Genomic DNA, 11,926 nt, shown 5'->3' with positions numbered 1-11,926 from the left:
GGATTGGGCCGAAACCAGCTCTCCGACATCCCCCAAAAGGTCCCATATTGTGAGGGTGCAGGCCAGCCCGAGGGACCCCACCAGTGTACAAATAGGGCTGGGGAGGAGTGCAGGAGGTTGGCCAGCCAGGGAGGGACCATGGAGGGCTCCAGGGCATGTCTGGCCCTTCTTGCTCAGTCCTGATCAGCTGGACACAGCAGCAAGCTAACCTACCAGTTGGAGCATCTGCCCCCTGGTGGTCAGTGCACATCATACCGACTGGTCTACTGGTCGACTATCTGCCCCCTGGTGGTCAGTGCACATCATAGCGAGCGGTTGAGCGGCCTTAGCATATCATTAGCATATTATGCTTTGATTGGTTGAACAGACGACCAGACACTTAGCATATTAGGTTTTTATTATATAGGATATATATTTTAAAATATTTTTATTGACTTCAGAGAGGAGAGGGATACAAACATCAATGATGAGAATCATTGATTGGCTGCCTCCTGCATGCCCCCTACTGGGGATCGAGCCCAAACCTGGGCATGTGCCCTTGACTGGAATTAAACCCAGACCCTTCAGTCCACAGGTCAACACTCTATCCACTGAGCCAAATTGGCCAGGGCTCCTTATATATTTTGGATATTAACACTTTATCAGATGTATCATTGCTAAATATGTTCTCCCATATAGTTGGCTTTTTGTTTTGTTGCTTTCTTTTGCTGTGCAGAAGCTTTTTATTTTGATGTAGTCCCATTTGTTTCTTTTCTCCTTAGTTTCCTTTGCACTAGATGTGTCTGTAAACACATTGCTACAAGAGATGTCTGAGATTTTGCTGCCTATTGTTTCTTCTAGGATTTTTATTTCATGATTTACATTTAAGTCTTTTATCCATTTTGAGTTTATTCTTGTGTATGGAGTAAGTTGGTGGCCTAGTTTCATTTTTTTGCATATATCTGCCCAATTCTCCCAGCACCTCTCTTTTACTTTTTAAAAAACATTTATTTTTGATTTCAGAGAGGAAGGGAGGAGAGAGGCAGAAACATCAATGATGAGAGAGTATCATTAATTGGATGCTTCCTGCACACCCACTAGGGATCGAGCCCATAACCTGGGCATGTGCCCTGATGAGGAATTGAACCGTGATCTCCTGGTTCATAGGATGATGCTCAACCACTGAGCCATGCTGGCTGGGCTGCTGTATTATTCTTTTAAAATATATTTTTATTGATTTCAGAGAGGAAGGAAGAGGGGGAGATAGAAACATCGATGAGAATCATTGATCGGCTGCCTCCTGCAAGCCCCACACTGGGGATCAAACCTGCAACCCCAGGCATGTGCCCTTGACCAGAATCAAACCTGGGACCCTTCAGTCCGCAGGTTGATGCTCTATCCGAGCCAAACTAGCTAGTGCTGTAGTATTTTTACTGAAACAGATCAACATGGTCTATGGCTCTTGGTATGTACCTAGTGATCTTCCCATCCTCATCAATAGAGGATCAAAGGCAGTTCACAATTAAGAGGGAAGGAGAACAGAATATGCTCAATTTCTTGACTCCAGGGCCTGATCAACCCTCCTATTTCACAAAGAGACCTTGATTTTCTGGACATTCTGGGGAACATTATTCTAGTGATGACATAATAATCAGATTTGGTGAAAAGGAAGTAGCAAGTGTACTGGGTCCCTCGGTAAAACACACATGTACCAGAGTATGGGAGGTAAACCTTATAAAGATTCAAGGGTCTTTTATATCAGTTAAGTTTTTATTTTTTCTTAATGTTTTTGATTTTAGAGAGGGACAGAGATGGATGAGAGAAAAACATTGATTGGCTGCCTCCTGCACACCCCCACTGGGGATCGAGCTCACAACCTGGCATGTGCTCTAATCAGGAATTGAACTGACGACCTCCTGGTTCATGGGTCGATGTTCAACCACTGAGCCACACTGGCTGGGCTCAGTGAAGTTTTTAAGGGTCCAAATATCTGAGGCATGCTGGGAAATTCTAAGGAACAAATTATTGCATCTTGTCCTCACTACTAAGAAAAAGGCACTGTTTGAAGAGCCTCTTTGGATTTTGGAGGTAACATATACACTTTCAAGTGTGGCCCAGAATCATAGAGCCCAAGTGCCATATGACTGGCAGATTCAGATGGTGTTAGAGGTTATCTGTGGTAGGTGAACAATGTGTAGAGCAGGGGTCCTCAAACTTTTTAAACAGGGGGCCAGTTCACTGTCCCTCAGACCGTTGGAGGACTGGACTATAGTTTAAAAAAAAACTATGAACAAGTTCCTACGCACACTGCACATATTTTATTTTGAAGTAAAAAAACAAAATGGGAACAAATACAGTATTTGTATTTGCATGTGGCCCGTGGGCCGTAGTTTGAGGACCCCTGGTGTAGAGGTCTCGTAAGCCCTAGTAGGAGCTTGCCAATAGAATTCTAGAGCAAGGCCATGCCTTCTACAGCAAAGAACGATTCAGTTTGAAGAGCAGCTCCTGGGATACTACTACCCATGACATCAGGTGATCATGTAACTGGAGCTGTTGATTACAGCTGAGTATGCTCTGATTCATTAAATCAGGTGGACACAGCAACAATCCATTATATGAAAGAAATGTCACATTTTCGATCAGGCATGAGCAGGTCCAGTCACAGGTTATATAAGCAGGAAGCTCTCACCTGTGTCACCTGCCTTTGCTGAACCGATACCTCCCTCTGTTCATACCTGTGAACTCATGGAGGGCTCCTTAGACATGTTGGTGGAATAAATCTGTGGTCTGTTTCACAGAGTCAGCTCAATGTTAGCATGAATCAAGAAGGCACTGTTAATTTCGTGTGCTTCCTCGGGAGTCAAATCTGGTGGGCAGAGCTGCAGGCAGGCAATCTGGCACCAACTTTGTTTGGAGGAAGAAGTAGCCTGAGATAAAGATTCCGTGGCCTCTTGGGCTGTGGCAAACAGCTTGTCTAGACAAGGGGCCTGCAAAGAATAAGGTTGAAAGTCTGGGGACAAGATCTGAGGAAGATTTCAGCTTAAGGAGAGATGGACCAAAGGGGGCTGAAACAAAGTGTGTAGATTTTGTGTCATACATCAGTGCCCCTCAGAAAGTACCCACTGCACAGAAGGTTTCAGGAAAATAAGGGGCAGTACAGATAGGGATCCATTCACCTCTCACCAAAGGAGGATGAGGCAAGTCTTGAGGCTTAGCAGCTCTACCTTCATTTCCTTCACGTGGAACAGCTCCAGGAGCCTACAGATAATCAGCAGCTTCTAATCACTAAGTTCTGTGTGGGCCTTCATCATGGTTAATATATAAATAGGAGAGCTCACATTAAAGGTACTGAGTTAGGGTGCTGGCAGGACATCAGGTCATCAGCAAGCTACTGGAACAGTAAAGACATTTCAGATTTCCAGCACAATTGATTTTTTTTTAAAGTAATGACTCTCTAATACATTTGGCTGGTGCATAAAGACTTGCTACCTGTAGTTTAATCTGATCCCAGGGTGGCATACCGGCAGTTTCCAGAGATCAGAACTGGTACTAGACATGACACTTTCTTGTCCCTAATCCTGGCATATCAGGTTTGTTGAACACTATGGCTGCAGCAGTAGACAAAAAGATATTTTAGTGACTATTAGTAAGAGGTGAAAAAAAACTCAGAACAAGATAAGCAAGTGATAGGAGGAAGGAGTGAAGTAGTTGGTTTCTAGGTAACAGGAAGACTTACCTACTGGCCAAAAGATTTTTTATAAGGTAGAGAAGTATCTTAAGAAATAAAAGAGATTGTAGTCAGAAAGAAAAGATGGGATGGGTTTAAGTTAATCAAACTGGGTATTACTGACTTCTGGAGTTTAGAAGAATGAAGCTTCTGAGGGAGAATCAGTTTTTCACAGACTTTGGCAGAGACGAGTATACACAACCAAAATGCACAAGAGGCTGACAAAATGTTCCCAGTGATGAAAAAAATGTATTCAGTATGTAGGGAAAAAAAGCACAGACCAAAATGCAACTATTCTACACACTACTGCAATTTCCTAATATACACATTCATTCACAAGTACTACATATTCTATTTACCCCAAATCCAAATTTCCCCCAAGATAAACCAGTAGGAATAGTTTTTCTCTCTAGAATAGTGTTCAATAAACAACATAGCATTTATTATAACAGTCCTGCGATGTTATAAATTTATTCTGAATCAGATTAGATTATATTCAAATGGCTCAATTCTTCACAAATCATAATTCTTTAATGTATGTTAAACAGTCATAATGCTTTTTCCATAACTATACTTGATACACATCACTTTAACTATACAAAAGGCAATGCCGGCATGGTTACTGGGACCGGAAGTGTGGTGAGGGGATCGGCTTCAGTTAAGCTGGCAGGAATCCACCACACCCTCTAGGACAGCCGTGGGCAAACTACGGCCCGCGGGCCGGATCCGGCCCGTTTGAAATGAATAAAACTAAAAAAAAAAAAAGACCGTACCCTTTTATGTAATGATGTTTACTTTGAATTTATATTAGTTCACACAAACACTCCATCCATGCTTTTGTTCCGGCCCTCCGGTCCAGTTTAAGAACCCACTGTGGCCCTTGAGTCAAAAAGTTTGCCCACCCCTGTCCTAGGACCTTCCTTCCTACTGTGCCATTGCTCTCACTCCTCCAGGGTCTCTTGATGTTGAATGAAACAAAACCTAGCACTTAAGTCTATATTACAATTATCTGACTTCTCCCTAGCATCCACGTTCTAGAGTTACAAACACACACACACAGTAACACTGAGAGCCTACTCGACAGTTACAGCACTTCTCCCTCTCCAGTGTGGACTCTCTGATGTTTGGAAAGATTTGACTTACTACAGAAGGTTTTCCCACAATTATTACACCAATAGGGCTTTTCCCCAGTATGGATTCTATGATGTTTATTAAAATTGGAGCTGTGGTTGAAAGCTTTTCCACACTCCTTACATTTATATGGCTTTTCTCCAGTGTGGAGTCTCTGATGAGAACTAAGACCTGCGTGCTGACTAAAGCTCTTCCCACATTCATTACACTGATAAGGTTTCTCTCCAGTGTGTATTCGATAGTGTCGAATGAGGCTGCCTTTACCACTGAAAGCTTTCCCACAATCTTTACACTGATATGGTGCCTCTTCAGTGTGCATGCGCTGATGTTTAAGGAGATCTGAGCTCTGACCGAAGGCTTTTCCACACTTACAGTCATAGGGCCGGTCCACCAAGTGTGTTCTGTAATGAAGGGTAAGGTTTGAGCTGTGGCTGAAGGCTTTTCCACATTTGGTGCACACATAGGGTTTTTCCCCAGTGTGTGTTCTCCGGTGTTTAGTAAGATTTGAGCTATTGCTAAAGGCTTTTCCACACTCAGCACATATGTAACGTCTCTCTCCTGGGGCAGGTTTAGTGGACATTAATTCTCTACCTTTCTTGGAACCTTTGTCTAGGAGAGAGGTTTTTTTTCCTCTTTCTTTTTCAAGGTTTGCCCATTGCCTTTCTAACTTGGCCTCAAATTTATTGGCAATAACCATGGGAGTAATATCCTTTTTGAATTCTTCTGCATGAGACTCTTCAGAACTTTCCTGCATATCTGTTGATTCCTCATTCTGGGTGTTCGATTTACAATCTGAAACAATAAGTAGAATAAGGACATGTGAATTGTTTCCTGTTCTGAGAAGAAACTGTTAAAGGACAAAGAAAATCATCGAATGACATTGATAGATTTTATCAATGCTTTATGAGAGTTCACAATATCACAATTATACAAATAAGTCATCATCAAATCTAGTTTACAATACCAGACTTTCACACAAGCTGCCTATTAAAAGCTATGATGGTATGAAGAGAACATGGCTTTTTCTGCTAGGAGGAGAACTTCATATATCAGGGGCAATAAGGCAAAGCCAAGCATATAGCAGCAAAGGAAGATAGGAGATGCTTGGGCAGAATGAAACAAGTTAGAAATACTGCTGAAGGGTCAATCTGATTAAGGAAAATAAAAGAATAATTAAGGGAGAAGAGACTAGTGGCAAACTCAAAAAATCTATATGCTCATAGAAGCTAAATATCTATATATATAAAAGGCTAAGTTGACTTGCGCATGCGCGATGAAGTTCTCGCTGGCGCCAATCACATGTGTGTGTTTCTATCTGTCATTGTCGATCGTGAATTCGGTTGACACTTCTATTATAGAGAAAGGGTGAATAGCAATATTAAAATATTTCTTCTAATTAATTTCAATGTGCATGAATTCGTGCACCGGACCACTAGGAAAAGCAATAAAAGAGAACATTTAGTCCATTTATAATCATTCTAGTCCCAGATCCTCCTCCTCCTTCTTTAATATGTTTTTATTGATTTTTTTAGAGTGAGAGGAAGGGAGAGGGAGAGAGAAACATTGATTGGTTGCCTTCTGCACACCCCCTACTGGGGATTGAGCCCACAACCTGGGCATATGCCCTGACTGGGAATCGAACCAGTGAACTCTTGGTGCATGGGATGAAGCTTAACCAACTGAGCCACACTAGCCAGGCCCAGATCCTTCTTAATTTAAGTGAAAGTACTTAACTCCCACCAGGGTTCAACTCTTATAATTTAATCTACATCAGCTAGCTCTTGTTATTCTTTTAATTATAAAGTATCAGTGTTGAAATCAGATTGAAGCAGTACATCTTTTAAGAGCATTTCACTAGGCAGTCACACTGCTAAAAGTCCATCTAACCATCCACACACATGGAAAGGGGAGTAATAGAAGTTTCCTTTGAAAAATGGACTCCTCTTTTTTTAAAAAATATATATATTTTTATTGATTTGGGAGAGAAAGAGAGAAAAACATCAACAAGGAGAATCATTGATCGTCTGCCTCCTGCACACCCCACACAGGGGATCGAGCCCGCAACCCAGGCATGTGCCCCCAACCAGAGTCGAACCTGGGATCCTTCAGTCCATAGGCTGATGCTCTATCAACTGAGCCAAACCAGCTAGGGCAAAATGGGCTCTTAAGCACAGTCTTCCCTCCATGGGTACAAAAGTCCCACTTGACAAAGGTACCTCCCTCTAGTCCCCTTTTCCTTATCCCTCTGTCTCTGTCTCCTGACCACCTATTTCCTTCCTCTGTCAGCAGTAACCACTTAGCTGCTTCCAGGCTCAGCCCTTACTCACTGTCTGCAGCAGTGGGAGCTAAAATCTCTCTCACGCTCCATGAGGAGCAATCACGTGGCTACTCATACAGGCTACCCTTCAAGTTGCCATGAACTATGTGTAGGAAATAAGTAACTTAAAAGTTAAAAATTTTAAATACCCTGAGGCAGAAGTTGAATAAATTTACCAGGGATCATTTCTGCATAACCCAAAGCTGATTATATATATAACAGGCTCACTAAATCATTAACAGATGAATGGTCCTACCTTGATTCTGTCTTAGCTCTGGAGTGAAATCCTGCTCTTCACCAGTCTCCTGGATGTACAGGGGTCCCCAAGGTTCATATTTGGGACTTGTTTCCACAGACTGTGGCCGGGCGCTGCTCAGAGACTCCTTTGCTGTTCCTGAAGAGGACATCTTCTCCCATGCCTGTTTCTGTTCATTTGGAGGAGGTGAAACCTAGACAATTAGGAATGGCTGGATTTGTCCACAGCTCACTTTATTTTATAACAGTTGCAGTGAACCTCTTGAGTGTGACTCTATGTACACATGCAACTGTTTCCTTAATGGTACTTCTTTTTAAAAAAAATATGTATTTTATTGATTTTTTTACAGAGAGGAAAAAAATAGAGAGGAGAGGGATAGAGAGTTTGAAACATCAATGAGAGAGAAACATCCATCAGCTGCCTCCTGCATACCCCATACTGGGGATGTGCCTGCAACCAAGGTACATGCCCTTGACCGTAATCGAACCTGGGACCCTTCAGTCCACAGGCCAACGCTCTATCCACTGAGCCAAACCGGTTAGGGCCACAGCTCACTTTAGAACTAAAATGAAAGAAAATCTCAGGAGAGCTATGTAGAATCTCTAGGAAAGAGAAAAGAGAAACACCCTCCCATTCAATTCTCAAGGCCAAAGCTAGTGTAGGATAGTAGGAAAAAGAGGAGGAAACATGGTCTAAATCAGTAGGGAACCCCCCCCCCCCCCCCCCCCCCCCCCGCCACACACACACCTACCTGCTGTCCTGGTTCATCCAGTTCTTGCTCCAGGTCTTCCAGGAGAGTGACAGCCTCTTCAGCACTCTCTGGACAGTGCTCCTGTACCCAGGCCTGCAGCTCCCGGGGCAGGATGGTCAGGAACTGCTCCAGCACCAGCAGCTCCAGGATCTGCTCCTTGGTGTGGATCTCGGGCCTCAGCCACTCACAGCAGAGCACCCGGAGCTGGCTCAGGGCCTCCCGGGGTCCAGGTGTGTCATGGTATCCAAACTGCCTGAAGCGCTGGCGGAACATCTCCAGGCTGGGAAAGCACTTCTCCTTCTCCTCCTCCTCAACTTTCACAACCACGGGCCCCGCCTGCTCCTGTAGAGGCCCATGGCCCAGACCTGCGGCCACGCCCAAGACCTTGGTCATCATATGGACTCCAGAAACAGCCTCACCAAAGATGGGGCTCTTTGTAGAAGGAATATTGGTTCCTTTGAGTTTCTGGTTCTTCAGGACAACAGGCTCAACCTAAGAAAAAATGGTTACCATAAAATTACCAAAATAAGTATTTTTAAATTTTGGTCTTACAGTTACACTTTCAGCACAAGAAATTGTGGAAATTATGGCCACTATAATACTACCATGTAAAAATTACTATTCAAATCTCTCTGGAGTTAGCTCAGAATATCCTACTTTGATTTTACTTTCAAAAAAGCACACTGTGGCCCAGCGGTGTGGCTCAGTGCAGGGTTCAATTCCCAGTCAGGGCACATGCCTGGGTTGTGGGCTTGATCCACAGTAGGGGGCGTGCAGGAGGACCAACTGATGTGTCTCTCTCATATCAGTATTTCTCTCTCTCAAAAAAAGGGAAAGAATATTTCAGGTGGGGATTACCCGCCCCACCCCCCCAAAGTGCACTTGGCATAATTTAAAAATTAAATTTACATTAACTGTGCTCTGAAAACTTTTTTAGACTCTTAGAACTCCTGAGGTTTCAACAGGCTAATGCTGGCCAGAAATGTACATTTATGTTATAGCTTTAAATTAGGTGTTTAGATTCACACATTTAGTGAATACGTATTTAAAAACATGCATTTTATATATGACTATTCCCCTTCATTTATTTTTGTGATCAACTTTTGCAATTTTAAAAAAATGTGAAATGGGATTTTGGTAACAGAACCTCAGTATGTAACCTTGCTGTTATGAAAAATTCAATAAAATTATCAGAATTCTAGGGATGTCAGTACTTGGACTCCCCTCCACTGTACCAATGCGGAAGCATTCTATGAGATGTCAACAGGTGCCCTGACAGGGTGAACTAGAATCAGCACCATCCACTCATTCCCTAATGCTGTCCTACACACCCAATTCGCTGCTGGAGCTCCCAAGTTCAGTATTACTTGAAAATTGAGCCAAAGAAGCATTGCCATTAGTCCCCTAAAACAAAGGCTCTGGCACCAAAGACTACAGATGTAGCAGTGCTGGGAGCATTTCTTAGGGATGCTTAAAAGTCGACTTCAGTGTTGAACAACTACATACTTGGTTACAAAATTTCACACTCCAGCCAGAGGAGGGCAGTCCAACAACAGGAAAGACATCAGAACCTGTTTGGGCTACTTAGCTTCTGCGATCCAACTACAACGGCCAATTTACCTCCAGCCTGGACCTCTCTTTTGAAGTTTAGACTTATATGACCAACTACCCACTTGACACTGCCACCAGCCTGTCCAAAGTCATCTCAAGCTTAACAAGTCCAAAACTGCACTTCCCATCTTCCGCCCAAAGCTGCTCATCTGTTAATGGCAGCTCTACTGCTCTGTTTTCATGGACCAAAAAGACGTGGTCATCCCTGATTCCTCTCTTGTTTACATTCTGCATATAATTCATAAGTAAATCCTGTTAGCTCTACATCCAAGAGAAACAGAGTTCAACCTTCGACACTGCCATCCCAGTCCCTCACCAGCAGCCTCCTAATTGCTTCCACTCTTACCTCAGTCCATTCTCAACACAGCAGCCAGAGATCTCCTGTTCCTCTGCTCACACCTCTCAAGGCTTTGTGTCATACAGAGTAAAAGCCAAAGGCATCAAATGGCCAAGAAGGCCTCCCTGTTGTCTCTGACCTTATCTTGTACTTCTCTGTTCATCCCACCCCCGGCAGTTCCCTGGACTTGTGGGGCACACTCCCACCTCAGAGCCTTTGTCCCGCTGCTCCCTTTAACTCTTCCTGCAGATCCCACGCTTCTTCCAGATTATGCATGCTTGGCTCCTGCCCCTCTGACCACCCTGTTTTATTTATTTAAAAAACTTTTCTTTTACTGATTTCGGAGAGGAATGTAGAGGTAGAAACATCAATCATGAGAATCGTTAATAGGCTGCCTTCTGCATCCTACACTGGGGATCAAGCCCACAACCTAGGCATGTGCCCCGACTGGAAATCGAACCGTGACCTCCTGGTTCATGGGTCGATGCTCAACCACTGAGCCACACCAGCTGGCATGACCACTCTGTTTTAAACTGTACACTATCCTCCCTCACCTCAGAACTCCTTATCCTCCTATTCTTTTCCTACATATCACTTACCACCATACAAATGCTATATATTTTACTTTTATTTTTTTAAACTGTCTCCATCCTTGAAAATCAATTCTTGAGGGCGGAGACTTTCATCTATTTTGTTCACTGCTATATTTCAAACATCTAAAATATACCTAGTACTTTGCAGTTACTCAAATATCTGTGGAAAGAAAGCAATGCATGGATCTTTGGGTCTACTTTTAAGGAGTAAAAACTGTAAAATTGGGTTTAAAAATATCAATACAAATTTAAATTTTAAAAATATGGCAGTAAGAATTCATGTTTAGTGTAATTAGAATTAGATAGTGTGTGTACATGGGTTACTATGGAGACATTTGTTTTCTAGCTCTGTCTGCTGTGAAGGTCCAGAAGCAATGACGTCCTTCCTGGTAGGAATAAGCATACCCAGTGCTCAAATCCTGGTCTCTAAATATCATTCTCCAATGAAAGAAACTAGAGATGGAGAAATGGTTGATTCTAGGTTGGGGACTATACACGCTGAGCCTGGAACCACCTTGTAATGCCAGAAAGTATTAAACAACCACAGTGAGGCATATTAAAGGGACACAGAAGACAACACATAAGAGCTCCCAATAGTCACAGCTGATACAGTTTGAAAAACAAAATAACTGGTGTAGTACTAGATTATAACCATAAGTGTAATATCAATATCGGTAAGCCTGTACTGATGTAAAAAAGGGTGGATGAATAAATAAATAGAGGAGAAAAGACAAATCTCCCATACAGAATTATTCCAAAAAATGTATGTAGATACTCCCCTCAAGAAGGCGGAGCTCCACCTCTTGAATATAGGCTACACTTACTGACTTGCTGGGGGAAAGTAACTACAGTGAAGAAACCTGACAAACTACTACCTCAGCCAGTTGATCAAAATTAACATCATCATGGTCTCTATATATCTACACACACACACACACACACACACACACAATGCAATACCACTCAGTCATAAAAAATGAAATATTGCCATCTATGACAACATGCCCGGAGCTTGAGCAAATTATGTTAAGTGAATTAAGTCAGCTAGAAAAGGACAAGAACCATATAATTTCACTCACATGTGGAACTAAAAAAAGAAAAAAGTTACAAATGAACTAACAAAGCAAAACAAAACAAACCACAAACTCAGAAATCCAGACATACAGACATAATGGTAGTTAGCAGAAGGGGAAGAGCAAAATTGGTAAAGGGAATCAAAATATA

General features: G+C 42.7%; 1 protein-coding gene across 1 annotated transcript in view; it reads right to left on the bottom strand.

Annotated features, from left to right (window-relative positions):
• Positions 1–3,935: 3,935 nt before the first annotated feature.
• The window catches only part of LOC139009456 (zinc finger protein with KRAB and SCAN domains 7-like), a 51,798-nt gene continuing 43,807 nt past the window's right edge, over positions 3,936–11,926 (bottom strand). Inside the window, exons 9-11 of the mRNA XM_070413749.1 lie at positions 8,162–8,653; positions 7,411–7,603; positions 3,936–5,629 (exon numbers count right to left, since the gene is read on the bottom strand). Of these exons, the coding sequence (XP_070269850.1) occupies positions 4,791–5,629; positions 7,411–7,603; positions 8,162–8,653 (1,524 nt within the window). The 3' untranslated portion in view covers positions 3,936–4,790. The remainder of the gene's footprint in view (positions 5,630–7,410; positions 7,604–8,161; positions 8,654–11,926) is intronic.

This window comes from Myotis yumanensis, unplaced genomic scaffold (assembly GCF_028538775.1).
Source record: "Myotis yumanensis isolate MYYU_CA2020_CCGP unplaced genomic scaffold, mMyoYum1.0.hap1 SCAF_4, whole genome shotgun sequence".
NCBI classification, from domain to species: domain Eukaryota; kingdom Metazoa; phylum Chordata; class Mammalia; order Chiroptera; family Vespertilionidae; genus Myotis; species Myotis yumanensis.
This window is presented reverse-complemented; position numbering and strand designations above follow the sequence as displayed.